This window comes from Mytilus edulis, chromosome 8 (assembly GCF_963676685.1).
Source record: "Mytilus edulis chromosome 8, xbMytEdul2.2, whole genome shotgun sequence".
Lineage (NCBI taxonomy): Eukaryota > Metazoa > Mollusca > Bivalvia > Mytilida > Mytilidae > Mytilus > Mytilus edulis.
The window spans coordinates 32,030,893-32,047,084 of record NC_092351.1 but is presented as its reverse complement, the minus strand read 5'-3'; the positions used below and the strand labels follow the sequence as shown (position 1 = coordinate 32,047,084).

Genomic DNA, 16,192 nt, shown 5'->3' with positions numbered 1-16,192 from the left:
ACCTTTCAGGTGAAAGACCTATTGTATTTGTTCTGATTATTATTAGGTCTTTCCACTTTTCTGTGGAAAGACCTATTGTTTTTCTTCTGATTATTTTTTTTTTTTTTTTTCTTCCGCCTAATTTTGTTTTTGCGATAAACATTTGTTTCGCAATATGTCGCTTAGATATTTGGTATATGATATCGAACAGTTTATGCGCTTTTGAAATTTACCCTGCGTAAACGAATACTTTTCTTTGTAGGAGTTATCTCCCCAAACACTGTTTTCCTTGTTAGCGCATCTCCTTCGCAACCGTAAAAGATTAAGACAAATTTATTTTACAAAATTGCTCGTTATATCCTTCGCATGATTTGTCCTATTTTGACCGAAGCGATATGACCGCTCCATATGAGAGTTATTTCCCCTTATGCATCTGATATAAGTGATATGAATTTCTATCTTATAAATCATAAGTGATAGAGACCTAGGATCTTTTGATTTGAGGTCCTTGGTCCAAAAAAATAAAAAATAGATCAAGGTCAAAGGTCAAGGTCATATTCTAATTTTTGAATTTGGCTTATTTCCACTAATTTCCAGAAACCGTATAAGATATCGACAAATTATTTTTTCTAAATTGTTAGTTGCGACATGTCGTAACACGTAAATTTTGATCGCAAGGGTACGTTGAACTTAAAAGTGAGTTTTCTCCCCTCTTGTATTTAAAAATACGCGTATGGTGATATAACTGATTAACCAAATATAATTAAGACCTATGGTCTTTTGATTTTAGGTCCTTGGTTTATGACCTTGAAATTGATATCAAGGTCATAGATTAATTTGACGTTCTAGTTTTTGACCTTTGCTTTCAGCTCATATGTTTACATGATATAGCCATGAGACTTTTGGCGAAAGGTATCAAACCATTTAACCTTGAAAAAAATAACCGGAAGTGACCTTGTGTAAACCGGAAGTAGCTATTTTTTTGTACTTTATTAATAAAAAAGTATATAGAACCAGATCTTTTTGGAATCACTGTCAATTAAATATTCAAATATAATCGGAAGTAACATTTTTCAAACCGGAAGTAACATTTTTCAAACCGGAAGTAACAAATTATCTCCCTTATTTAAAAAAAATGTATAGAAACCATATATTTATGGAATCAGCGTACAATAATCTATCAGTTGACGATTGAAATGACATTTTAAACTTAATTTTACAACTTTCATATTAAAATACATTGTTTTCAGTGGAAAGACCTTCAATTGTTCTCTGAACAATTGGTTTTTAATTATTATTATTATTATTATTTTTTTTTTTTTTTTTTTTCTTCCGCCTAAATTTTTTTCTTGCGTAGTATTGATGTTTCAAAAGATGTCGCTTAGATATTTAGAATATGATGTTGTATAGTTTATACGCTTTAAAAATTTACAACTGCGTAACAAAATATTTTACGTTGTAAGAGTTATCTCCCCAAACACTGTTTTTCTTGTGGCCACTACTCCTTCGCAACCGTAAAAGATTACGACAAATTTATTTTACCAAATTGCTCGTTACATCTTAAGGATTAGGATATTCATTTGGACCGAAGCTTTACGGAGACTCCATATGAGAGTTATTCCCCTTTTTCATTTGAATTAAGTGATATGCATGTCTAACTGGTAAACCATAAGTGATAGAGACCAAGGGTCTTTAGATTTGAGGTCCTTTGTAAAAAAAAATGAAAATTAGGTCAAGGTCAAAGGTCAAGGTCATATTCGAAATTTTGATTTTGGCTTATTTTCACTCATTTTCATTCATCTTATTAAATATTGACAAATTATTTTTACAAAATTGATAGTTGGGAAATGTAGTAACTTATAAATTTTGATTGGAAAGGTGCGTAGACAATAAACGGGAGTTTTTGCCCCTCTTATATTTAGAATTATGCGTAAAGTGATATTCCTCATGAACCATACATACTACTGACCTAGGGTCTTTTGATTTGGGATCCTTGGTTGATGACCTTGAAATTGGGGTCAAGGTCATAGGTTAATTGGACGTTCTAGATTTTGACCTTTGCTCCAAATTCATATTTTCATATCATAAAGCCATAGCAACTGACATTTTCAACTGAATCTTAATATTTTCATATCAAAATAGATCCTTATTGGTTGAAAGACCTTCAATTGTTCTTTGAACAATTGGTTTTTAATTCTAATTTTATTCATTATAAGATAATAAACCAACTACAGAAATTAACGATATGTTAAGAGCCAGAGTCGGGTACCGTTAATATACTATTTTAAACTTTACGTACAGTGGTGACCATTTCATGGATGTTCAGGACGTTGACAATTTTACAATAGATAGAATAGGTATGTCATACAATATAGAGTTGAACGGAATACAGGCTAGAAAAGTTTGGATGCTACGGAAAATGAGGGTAATATATAAGAAAGGACAGAAAATTAATCGTGAAACAAATAACATCAAAGAGAACAAACAAAATGTAGTTGCATGGATTGAAAGGATTCCTTGACATCCTCATTTTGAAAGACAAAACTGCGCATTACACGTACTGAACAGCCGAATGTAGCCGTCTGTAGTGATGATTTAACTGCTCGTCGGAGGAAGATCAAAAAGTGACCATATTTCTAATACCCGGTCACACTAGAGTTGATTTTGATAATACTTCGTTTTAATTATAGAATGGAGAAATCAACCATTAAATACTTTATTCACTCACTTTCAGTAATCCTAAGTTGTCCCTTTTTCAAACACACAGAGGTGATCATTTAAAGGTTCTTAAACGCGATGAATACATTAAATAGTAGGACTCAATTCCAGCAGTTAATTTTGAATGGCATAGTATCTTCCGTGTAAATCTATCTTTTGTTTTGTGTCCTGATTGAGGTTATTCCAGAAAAAAAGTCTGCATATACTGATTTTGTCACACATAATAAATTTAGTGCCCAGCAAAAGTGTTGAATATAGACAATTTAAGACTTATACACAAAACAGACATAATTTCAAAGGCCTTTGCATTTTGTGATAACTTTTCTTAATGTTTACGCCACATTTTCTTTGTCAATTTTAGCTGTTATACATACAGTTTGGGGAAGAAAGCATTGTCCAAGTATTAATGCAAGTTTGGTTTATTCTGGTAAGTGTGTCAAATTAGAAATATGAATTATTTGTTCTGATATCGAATGCATGCACATTTATAGGTAAGTTTGCGAAAAACACTTATTTAAAATATTTTCTGGATTTTGTGAAAGATAAAGCTTATCATTTATAAGGTTGATTCAGAACTTCAAATATTTTACGTGTTAACAGGAGAAAAATGATAACATGTTCTTGAACGATGATCGTGTATTTAAATGGCTAAATATTAAAAAGAAATCTCTCAAATAAAAAAAATCATGACAACTGCATTTTGATTTCCGACCATATTTATATTCCTTTATATTATTCAAAATAAATTCAACGTCAAGCTCATTTTATATACATGTACTAATCTTCCAGGTTTTGCTGCTGGCAGCTACTATAACCACCAGGGAGCTGCAGTAGACTATCTATGTCTGCCCTGGCCCCTTATTATCGAAAAACAACATATAGTGGGCAGCATGGCGAGGTTTTTTTAGGGGAATACGACAGCCTTGTCATACTGAATGGAAACGGCATGATATACCATGTGCTGTATGTAGGAGAAATGGAGTTTCAACTGTTCTTATGATACCTGGCAAAGATACATGTTATAGAGGATGGAATAAGGAATATTATGGATATTTGAATGCCCATCATTACTCGTTTGGTGCAGCAACATCATTTGTTTGCTTGGATGCTTATCCTGAATTTGTTACTGGAGGTGGTCGTAACTTTGAAGGGAAACTGTTTCAGCCGGTGGTTTGGATTTGTGGTTCTCTTCCGTGTCCACCATGCGTCAATAACTATCCTTTGACTTGTGTTGTCTGTTCCAAATAAATAAACAATGGTACTCATTATGAATGAATATATGTATAATCATATAATTATTTCATCAATTTATATGTATTTCAATAGTTAAGATTAAGAAAAAGTTTAACAATCATACTGCGTAATATATGTACGTCTTGGGCGATGAACATGAACTGATTAACATGTTATCGTAGAAAATATGTACAGATACATGTTATTCTACCAACTGCTGTATACATCACCAGTGCACACAGAAGTGTATCAGATGTTGTCATACTTTATTGATTGTATCATGTAGCACTCTACAATGTATTGTCCATGTTAGGACATACTTAGCTACGTACTTATACATGCTGAATATCCATATGGAAGTCACACTTTATCAAGGGTTTAACTGGCGAACGGATGACAGTTTCGATATCTATTTAACCTTTGAGTATCAACAATTTACCAATTCATAGCGTTTAAAGGAGTTTAAAACAATCATGCCTTTTTGCAAGATTCAAAGTTTTATTTAGAGTCGATATTCAGTTAACTACATAATCACAAGCTCTAGTGAGCTTTTAACATCGACTGAATAAGAAAATACAATACACACATACAAAATTCATGAAAACATCACAACTTTAAACATATAATGCATAGTAAGATACCACAAATGATATATATATATATATATGTTCAAATCATAGTACACTTAAAACATAGCACAAGTTAATAATAAGATTGCACAATTCAAATAGTCACACTAAAATAAAAAATTAAATAAACACAGGCATAAACACTTTATGCATACACTTCACTGGCATGAGCTGTTACTTGGATCCCATGTTTGTACCAATTTTTTGAATTGGTCAACAGATTTGTGTAGCATTATAGCGAAAAGATCTTAAGCCATACTTAGTCGATCGGACTCTTGTTAGTAGTGCTGTTTCCTGTGATCTTAAATCATTTTTGTTAATTTTGATATCAATCAAATCATGAAGGTAGCGCGGACTTTTTTTGTGAATTAATTCAAATGTTTCTATTGCAATTATTTTTATTCATCTTATTTTTAAAGGTGGTAATATAGATGTATTTTTGTTTGGACTATAATAATCTTCATATCGCATAATATGACGCACTGTCATAGAAGTGAGAGGTTTAGCTAGCTTTAAAACCAGGTTCAATCCACCATTTTCTACATAAAAATGTCTGTACCAAATCAAAAATATGACAGTTGTTTTCCATTTGTTTGATGTGTTTGAACTTTTGATTTTGCCATTTGATTAGGGACTTTCCTTTTTAAATTTTCCTTGAAGTTCAGTATTTTTGTGATTTTACTTCTTCATAAATGAATCTTTAAACTCTTTCTTGGGTTTTTTTCCATTTTAAAAGAATTCTTTTCGCTACAGTAGTGCCAAATTACTGGAAAATAGTTAAAGATCGAAATAATGAATCAGTAGTATGCTGTTTACCTACCTAGCCTGTTTAAATATTTACCCATATGTTTTAGAATATTTAATTGTCTCGATGGCTTTTTACATATGTCAGGTATATGATTCTTAAAGTTAAAGTCCGAATCTATAATTATTCCAAGAAGTTTAACATTTTCGTATCAAGAAATTGTGTTTCCATTTAAACTAAATATCAAATTATGTTTATTAGGTTTGTTTTTTTCAATGGCTATGAATAAAGTGCAGTTTGGCAACCAAAACCTAACATAAATGCCGAAAGAAGAGCAGAAAAATTTCAATTTCAGAATTCCATTAGTTGGTCATGTATAGCTCTTTCATAAATGTTTGAAAAATATGGTAACAAACTTATAGGTCTATAGTTTTTCTTTATCAAGAGAGTTATTATTTTTAAAAAGTGGGGAAACTTGAGCAGCTTTAATATTAATCATCTTGAAAAATTGAGCTTTCAATTGATTCATAAACTAAAATTTTAATACGATTTGATATTACTGGCTGTGTCAATTTTATAATTTTTGCTGAAATATTGTCATATCCAGTAGCTTTTCTTATATTTAACCTATTTATTTGTTTTTTTTCACAAACTCTTCTGTTACAGGTTTGAAATTCAACTCATTATAATCACTTTTATTTTCTTCAATTTTGATTATACTTGTGTGATTTCTTTCTATTTTTATGTTTTTATCTCCTATATCTTTAGCTACTTTTATGTAACATTTATTGAAAATTTCTGATACCTCTTTAGGATCACTGAAAATTTATCATTTTTATATAAATTATGTTTTTATTTGATTTAATGCTTTTGTTTAATAGTGGAATAACATGTTGTTGATTTTGGACCACCAGCAGTTCTTTCATAAAAATATGTTTTAATTGAGCTCTTTTTTTTTTATTTTTGTCACAATATTTCTCTGTCTTCTGTACAACACCCAGTTGGCATCACTTTTGTTTTTAAGAAATCTGTTATGGTACATTCTTTTTTTGTAAATTGCACTTCTTAAATCTTTATTCATAAAGGGTTCAGGTGATACTATTGATCTTCGTTTTTTCATTGATCTAAATAGCTTAATTAAATGGATCATATATATATACATGCATATGTTTAATGTTTGTTTTTATATTAAAACTGCTGAAAGTGTGCTTCAGAATCTTGCAACCCGAAAATATAAATTAGTTACTCCGTCATATTCGCACCATATCTGTTATCTTAATATCATTAAAGCGATTGAATAATTGCTCTTGAATATATATATGTTGTTTTAACTATTATACATTTGAGCAATGCATGCACATCGTTTTATCAGTTTTAAATTTTCAGTATGGAAATTAAAAGACTGTTTTGACTTAGGTTCTAAAATCTCAACGGCAAAAGGCTTCATGGCTTATTATAATAAACCGATGGGGAATTAGATTGTGAGTTAGTTCCCTAATTGTATTGTTTCATTTTGTTGAGTCTGATTAATGTTGTCAGTTGAGATAAAAAGAAATAATGCATGACACTACGTTTTTCTTAACGAAATTTAGGGTGATCTTTATACCAACTGTCTAAAAGGGTTTAATACATATAAACCTTGAGAAAAGTTCAGGTAGATGTTATGATATGAGAGTGTTACGCTCAAAAAGAAAAACCACAAAAATACTGAACTCCGAGGAAAATTTAAAATGAAAAGTCCTTATTCAAATGGCAAAATCAAAGGATAAAACTCATCAAGCGATTATACAAACAAATCACCACTAATACATGCATACGAAACTTGCATACTATAACTTGATGATCCTAACCACTCTGCATTAAAACAATATTCAACCACATACCAGTTACATAGAATTGTACTTGAGTGTAGTTTTCGGTTGAGTTAGTTGATATCCAAGATTAAAAAAACATTGAACTATACAATTCACAACAATTGTATTAAGATTAAAACGGTTTTTTATTTTACATTTAATCCCCTATAATAAATCTCACCCTTCACACAAAATCTTATGGGTTCTAGTGTTGATTTATATATGCAGATATTTAGATCTATAATGGGATTATTATTTATTTGAGATGAAATGTTTTGCATTATCATAAAGGTAATAAGATGTGGTTTCATTACAAATGAGACTATCAATTAGAAATTCAATGAAGTGGTAGGAAGCAGGTAAAGACAAGCCTCAATATTTATTATCTGTAAAAGTACTTGAAAATTACTGAATACCAGGATATTTAGAAAAACAAATCAGAATTTGTTTCATGAATTAATTGAGCATTTTGGTTGGGTAAACTTAGTAATACAATTCCCAAGAATATATGACTGTAATATAGTCTACAGGCATATAGAAACGGATAGTTTGGCGAAAGGGAATTTTTTTTTTTTGTTATTTTAAATTTTTTTTTATTCCCTTAGAGGGAAGCACACATCTTCTTGAAAACAAGCCATTTGATTACTTTTATTGATGACAGAAGTTACAAGTAGATATAATTGATACCCTCAAATTGTATGTTACCGTAGTAGGTTTGGTTTAGATATACAATTTTTCCGTTTACCGTTACAAATACTTTCAAATTCATGTTGCGTCTTTTGCAAATGCTTCACCAATATGAGGATTCGTTGTATTGTTGTTAAGACCTATTGTTTCCTGTGCTGAAGGTCTCGAGTTCGATTCCAACTCGAGGCGCCGAAAATTTCAGTACATCAGAAAGGTGATTTTTGCCCTACCACACACATCTCTTGTACCCAGAACAGTTTTGAAGTAGAATGGTTATTTTGTTGGCCTCGGTATGTCGAATTGCCCCTTTTTGTTACCTTTAGATATCTCGTCGGGTTTTCTGTTCCCGCTGAGCAGCCTGTAGTTACCTTAAGTATATTAGCTTCATCCACAATAATAACAGTTTTTCTGGTATAATAATAATCCTTTTGTGTAGGGATGGGAATTGTCCTTGTAAACAGGGTTGTAGATAAGTTAGTGACACCCAATCCATGAATGCCGGTTAAGAGTGTATACGAATTCAACTGCTCTCTAGCTGCTCTTGTGGAGAGTTTTGAATAATGGAGGGATCTACTTACATACAATACAGATACTCAATAAATGATTTTTCAACATATAATTAGCCACGTCTTAACAATAACGCGTTAATTTTTGATGCACTATTAACTGCTCTTGCTACTGCATGCTTTGCAATCAAGAACTGCGAGGCTGCCATTTAAGCTACAAAATATGAATCCATGAAAATATAATCGATTATAAACATGCGCTTTAAATACAAACTAGAGGCTCTAAAGAGTTTGTGTCGCTCACCTTAGTCTATGCCTTTGTGCATATAAAACAAAAGGGCACAAATGGATTCATGACACAATTGTGTTTTGGTGTTGGTGATGTGTTTGTAGATCTTCTTCTACTGAACATTCTTGCTGCTCAATTACCTCTATATATAGTTAACTTGGCCAAGTAGTTACAGTGGAAAATATTTTGTAAAAATTTACAAAAATTTACAAAACTTATGAAAATTGTTTAAAATTTACTATAAAGGGCAATAACTCAATAAGGGGTCAATTGACCATTTTGATCGTGTTAATTTATTTGTAGATCTTATTTTGCTGTACATTATTACTGTTTACAGTTTATCACTATCTATAATAGTATTGAAGGATAACCAAAAGCTGCAAAATTTCCTTAAAATTATCATTTCAGGGGCAGCAACCCAAAAACGGGTTGCCTAATTTGTCTGCAAAACTTCAGGGCAGATAAATCTTGCCTTAATGTACAATTTAATTTCTCGTCAGATTGGCTCTAAATGCTTTGGTTTCAGAGATATGAGCCAAAAACTGCATTTTATCCTATGTACTATTTTTAAAAGATTACAAAAATTTACAAAAATTGTTAAAAATTGACTATAAAGGGCAATAACTTCTTAAGGGGTCAACGTACCATTTTGATCATGGTGACTTTTTTGTAAATCTTACTTTGAAGAACATTATTGCTGTTTCCAGTTTATCTTTATCTATAATAATATTCAATATAATAACCACAATCAGCACAATTTCCTTAAATTTACCAATTCAGGGGGAGCAATCCAACAACGGGTTGTCCGATTCATCTAGAAATTTCAGTGCAAATAGATATTGACCTGATAAACAATTTTACCCCCATGTCAGATTTGCTCTTAATGCTTTGGTTTCAGAGATATAAGCCAAAATTTACATTTTACCCCTATGTTCTATTTTTATACATGGTGGCCATCTTGGTTGGTTGGCCGGGTCATCGGACACATTTTTTTAACAAGATACCCCAATGATGATTTTGGCTAATTTTGGTTAAATTTGGCCAAGTAGTTTCAGAGGTGAAGATTTTTGTAAAAGTTAAAGACGGATGACAGACGACGACGACAGAAAACGAAATACGACGGACGCCAGGTGATGAGAAAAACTCACTTGGCCCTGTGGGACAGGTGAGCTTAAAAGGAGTTTTTTCGAATTCATTTTAGTATAAAGAATGCATGAAAGAGTAGAACATGTTATTTATGAAATTATTATGTTTGAACAAATAGATTAAACCACAATCTTTGTTTATGCTTCATGACGTAGGCTTCACTTATCAGTCTTGAGAACTGACATGTGCATAACCGCAAGATTATTTAACTAGATGATTCTATCAGTAATGAATGCATTTAAACATTTTCACTTTTTTCTTGTGATTTTTCAAATTCTTCAATTGTTAACAATGTATATGATATATTTATTTATGACAGTATAATTAAAAGAAAATGGAAGGAAAGACCTATCAATTATTCAAGAAGAATTGAACTTTAATATTGTTCTTACATCTCTTCTGAAAAAAAAATCCACATGTTTGTTATCAGTAAAACTCTGAAACTACAAGTCCAATCGACCCCAAACTTAGCAGTCAGCAGGGCATACATGTACTAAAGGTTCATAAAACAATGTGGTGCCGATATCTCTTAAGACTTTTCCTAGAGAGAAAAAATTGCAATGCCGTAAAAATTGCTTGCTAGGTCCGTAAATCTCAGTGAAATGCTACAATAAAATGTCCGCTCCTAGATTGAAATACTTATCTGTGTTACAAACTGGTGCTGAAAAATGTACATTATCAGAAAATAATCCTTAAATGTGTTTTAAAGTTACACCGAATCAATTAAATCCAAAACATGCACTGCTGGTGAACTGTGATCAAAATGTCAATTTCCTACAATGACAAAAGAAATTACATTGTGTACATTCCGTCTCTATTATACATGTTGTCTGTTCAACGTCCCCACCTAAAGAGAAATAAAAGTTTTCGTTATTATAAACCCAAGTCACGTGATGTCTCCTCAATCTGGCGCGCGCGCTGGCCTGAAATAAAATAAAAACTTTCCGAACTAAACATGAAACTTCCCCGGAATAATATAGACCCCTTACAGAAACAAACAAACAAACAAACAAACAAACACACACACACACACACAATCATGTTTCTAAGGGGGGGAGACCGTTTACAAAAGCAATTGATTTATATTTTTATTTATATTTTTTTTTGCAGTTCGTGTTACTTAATACGTATCTCCAGGGTTTGCAGATTGTTCTTCTTTATTTGGTGGTGCTGTCTTTTACTTACGGTTTTCGATTGCTCCTTGATAAATCGTCGCTTTCTTTTCATGTTATGGTTGGTATTGTTCGAGCAATTACAATTCAGTGACAGTTGACAATGGAAAAACAGTATTTCAATATTTTTTATAACGAAGCAGTTAACAGTACGGAATATATATGGGATTGGGGACTAATAGTTAAAACATCGCTTTAGGGACACACGTTGAGTACCGTTTCACCAGCTCAACACAAACATAAAATTTAATTAATGTATGTTATTGAAAGTGTGCTAGCCTATGTATTTTAATTAACGTATTTTCAAGAAATAATTTCATGCATTCTTTTATGTGACAAAATATACCACAGAGTAGTCAGATAAACCAATACTGTAAACTTAATCCCATTTTGATTTTCTGTTGGTTTTTTTTTGTGCAGTTGTAATGTCAGTAATGTGGTTAACATACACGACCGTTATGAGTTAATTGAGACATTAAAATGTCATGCAATTGCGTACATTTATTTTGCCTTTTTAACTCTTTTGTTATTCAAGCGCCACTAATGAGTCTTTTGTAGATGAAACGCGCGTCTTGCGTAAATACAAAATTTCAATCCTGATATATATGATAAGTTTATTATTTATAACTGTAATCAACAAGGTAGTTGTGTTTAGCAACGACCGATAATATGATTCATAACGTCGTTTCCAGGAATTGTCAACGGTTTGCCCATCTAAAATTCCGTAATACCAACTGTTGCCATACTGTATTACAAATTCTATACATAAATAACAGTTATGTTTGAAATTCATGGATGATGTGTCGCTATACTTAAAGTAAGATGGTAAAGTTTTTACTTGTGTCAGTAATTGTTGTATCTCTGATTACACTGGTAGTTGCCTCGTGTTCAAACAATGATCAGAAGACATCAACATTAGATTCAGGTAATGTTGCATATCAATTAAAATAAGTTATCACTAAATTATCCCTGCTTGAATAAGACAAATAACTGTGTGATTTTGCAAGCATGTATATATTTTCGTCTATTTATCATGTTTATATAAGGTCTATGTAATGTTGCGATCATTATATTCTAAGTTATGAATATAGCTTAAAACAAACACGTAGTGTTCTATTTTAATATGCTATCATTCGTAGTAAAATGTTTATCAGAAAGGCCAACCAGTGTTTAAATCGGTATCAATACCAGCTCCGTTGAATGATTTCTTAATATATACACGATTTTACATATGCATGATCGATTGATTGTTAATTGAGAAACATATTTGCTTTTATTATTAAAAAAAACAAAATATTAACGTCACGTTGTCTGCAAGAGGTAGATTCGGCAAGATGGGGGTCAACCGGGATGAAAAACGAGAAATTTTAAAGAAGATTCGATGAATATTGGAATACATATTTCCTTTTCTACGGACATCTAAAACAAGAACTGCAATATGAAAACCGATGGAAAGGTTGACAGTTCCGGCAATATATGTTAACCTGTGATGAAGGTTATTCACGCACAGATCCGAAAAAAGGTCTAATTCGACGTAAAGAGACTTTTATAAGAAAATCTCCAAGGTAGTGAATAAATCAGTTTTAGTTCGATAATAAAAAGTGCATTTGTTGTTTTTCTTTCATGGCATATTTAAGCTGAATGTTGAAATCGTAAGAACTTTTCAAAAACCTTTTGTGGCGTTGATCCATTGATGTGACACACATTTTATACTTTATTTGTGGTGTCTTTTGTGCTGTCGTTAATTCGTTGGCGGTGTCCGTTGTTATTCTGAAAAATGTGTTATTTATGCAAATACTCATTAATGGGGTATTTTAAGCAAGTCTTTTAGGCTGTTTAGAACCTATTGTCATAGATACATTGATTTTATATCTTATGCATAACTTATCAGTATTTGTGTATGTAGCAGACAGCGGAGACAGTATTGGATATCATATCTTTTGATATTTAATTACTAAGCCCCTAAATTATTGTTAATAAACACGATAACTTCAGTGCATATTCATCTCACAAACTGTGTCATAATAAAGGCTAAACGAGACGAAATTTGAAGTATACGATAATTATACGTTTTTGATCACACTTTACAAATTCAATCGATTAAGATCTCAGTAAAATAGAATACTGATATTCAAGACATATCTCAAACTCTACTGCAAAGCACTGAAAACTCATCCTCTTTGACAGGATACTTTATGATTAAGTTTTTTTTAATTGATTTTTTTGGACAGGTGTAGCTGTTACATACACAGTTTGGGGAAGAAAGGAATGTCCAAATAATTCAAGTCTTGTTTATTCTGGTGAGTTTGTCAAAATAAACTTATTATATCGATGACAGGCTCTTTAAGAGCATGGATTACAAAAACACATGAATTTAGTGAACACTTAAGTTCGCTCTATATACCAATAGTGTTATAAAAACTATCGATTTTTATGCTTTTATTAAAAATAAAGCTATATACATTTACAGACCAAGTCAGAACGTAACAAATTATTACATATAAACAGTAAAGCAATTCTCCTGTGAGAACCTTCATTCTGTATTAAAATTCCCTACATAATACTAGTTTCATAAACGTCACCCAATGATAATGTATGCCATTGCAAAACATTTAAAGAAAATAGAATACTGTGAAAGTATAAAGAAAACAAAAGCTCATAAAGTGCAAAGCTACAAGATTACGCTACTGCTAATGCTATGTTTATCAAATATGTTACACATGAACATTCAAAAACACATTATGTATATATATTATACACAACTATATACTTCACACAATATAATACCAAAAAGAAAAAACAACCCTTCAGTCCTATCAATCTTATATATCTTATAAATAATCAAAAAAAGGGGGACTTATTGAATAAATTAGGATTTACCAAGTAAATAATTGAGAACCACTCGCTTTGGCGTTGTCGTGCTGAATGACAAAAACCTCCATTTGAAATTATATTTACAACAAATGTGTTGACGTTGATCCTGTATTTAAGTGATTTAAAGTTTCTTAAAAATCAAAATATTCAAGACAACTTTATATTCTTTTTTTCCAACTCAACAATGTATACATTTAAGATGAATTCGACGCACACGTTTTACTAAGGTAATTGATTCCAGGCTCTGTTGGAGGAAGTTATTACGCACATTCAGGAGCTGCAGCAGACTATCTATGTATGGCTCCTGACCCACACTATCGCAAAAAAACGCCTCATGGTCAACATGCAATACTATATGGAGGCGAATACGACAGCTATTTTATACCAAACGCAGACGGTCATGACGTACCGTGTGCTGTTTGTAGGAGAAAGAGAGTTTCAACAGTTCTTATGATACCGGGCAAAGATACGTGTTATCAAGGATGGAACATAGAATATTATGGATACCTGAATGCTCATGATTACAGGTTTCCTGCAGCAGCATCGTATGTTTGTATGCATGTACATCCAGAATTCAGAAGAGGCGGAAGACATAACTATGAAGGAAAACTGTTCCATCCTGTAATTGGGTCATGTGGTTCTCTACCTTGTCCACCGTATGTCAATGGTTATCCACTCACATGTGTTGTATGTTCCAAATAAATTACCAATTAGATTATTAAATATGATATATATCAATTTTTTCTTTCAACTATTTTTATGTATTTGAATGCTTAGAATAAAGAGAAAATTTAAACAAAACCACCGTGTATTATATTTTTGTCAGGTGGAAAGTTTATGGCATATGAACACGTTATCGTACGGATGTATTCATATTTATGTAAATTATTATTCGCTTACGTAAATAGTAAAAGTGTACCAACAGATAAACCCATGCGAAAATACAAAGAATAATATGCAACCGAAACACCTCTAAAATACAACAGCTAACAGCTGACAGTACAATACAGAGACCAACATCTTGATAATATTAAATTTGTACAGATGTTTGGTCGTCGAACTGTATTCAAAATAGTAATTACGCATTGTACAATTATTGACATCAAATAATTTTGTAAAAAAACGTTCTATTTGGAGTATAAAAATGGCAGTTGTGGTTTGTAAACTGCTATATAGATGTTTCCGTATTTCATGCCCCATCACCCGGTGTACGACCTTTGAGCCTTCATATAAAGTTTGACAATAGTTGATATATTTGTGGTATGTTAAATGATACTGTCAACTACTAGTATTTTGTACATTTGATGTGTTTTTTTAAACTTGTATTATGCATATCGATTATTCTTTTAAGCATTCATTGGAAGTAACTATTAATTAATGTTTAGTCTTTAGTTTTCTAAATTTTGTATGCTGTTGTTTGTCCTCTTGTCCTTTTTATGCATGACCTTGTCAGTTTATTTCCGACTGTAGCCTGAATGTCCCTTTGGTTCTTTCGCTTCTATTCTAATAAAATTACACCTTACTTAAACATTGATATCATGAAATTAAGAATAAAATGATTAAACAACAATGCAAATGTATTGCTCACCCTAATGGTTTTAAACGCGATAAAACAAAAACCAGCTACGTTGTATTCTAATTATATCTTATGCCTTTATATGGAATTGGCTGGTTGCTGTCTGATCCATATTGCAAACAATTCATGCAGTGCTAAGACGGGGACGAATAAACATTTCATGCATAAGTCATGTAAGTAGATGGTGTAAAGTCGGTAGACCTGTATATACATGACTATACTCTACATTGCAGGACAACTACTTTTGTCTTAACCCAATTATGAATAAACATTTTCTGTCTTGGATACAATTACATTGATATAGTGCATATTATAAAGTGCTTGGAAGGGCTAATTTAATGAAATAACACTGCAGCTCAAAATATACAGAAACATAGCGAACAGAACCTATACGAACAAACTACCATTCATAATAAAATAATAAAAAAAAATATTACGGGAAACATAGAGCGCAGGTCTCAGCAAGCTTAATATCCAAGTCATATATGTAAATGATAAAACAACAACGATCGAAAAGATTTTTTGTCGGCGTATGCAGTCTATGTTTCTTGTCTAAAAATCATCTTATTGGAGTTCCTTTGAAGATAAAAAATAATTTTATTTGTGGTGTTATGAATAGAGCGCAAAGTACGTAAATTTTTAACTAAAAGATACGTTTCTTATCTGGTCATTGTGTAAGATATGATTCATAGTGTTAATGCATGGTCAATAAATCCGAATCCGAAATTATACCTAAGATTATGAGCCATTTTAGGGCTTTCTCGAACCTACTTATTTCACTATGT

General features: G+C 31.6%; 1 protein-coding gene across 1 annotated transcript; it reads left to right on the top strand.

Annotated features, from left to right (window-relative positions):
• Positions 1 to 11,712: 11,712 nt before the first annotated feature.
• On the top strand, positions 11,713 to 14,561 carry LOC139486973 (uncharacterized). Its single transcript, XM_071272011.1, has 3 exons — positions 11,713 to 11,882; positions 13,189 to 13,257; positions 14,073 to 14,561. The coding sequence occupies exons 1-3, from the start codon at positions 11,780 to 11,782 to the stop codon at positions 14,531 to 14,533; spliced, it is 633 nt and encodes a 210-aa protein (XP_071128112.1). The 5' UTR covers positions 11,713 to 11,779; the 3' UTR covers positions 14,534 to 14,561.
• Positions 14,562 to 16,192: the final 1,631 nt, after the last annotated feature.

Bases quoted from the DNA above. Each gene is read 5' to 3' on its own strand.
- LOC139486973 (XM_071272011.1), top strand. From the start codon at position 11,780: ATGGTAAAGTTTTTACTTGTGTCAGTAATTGTTGTATCTCTGATTACA. The intron at 11,883-13,188 runs GTAATGTTGCAT...TTTTTTGGACAG, and splicing joins GACATCAACATTAGATTCAG to GTGTAGCTGTTACATACACA. The intron at 13,258-14,072 runs GTGAGTTTGTCA...AATTGATTCCAG, and splicing joins TTCAAGTCTTGTTTATTCTG to GCTCTGTTGGAGGAAGTTAT.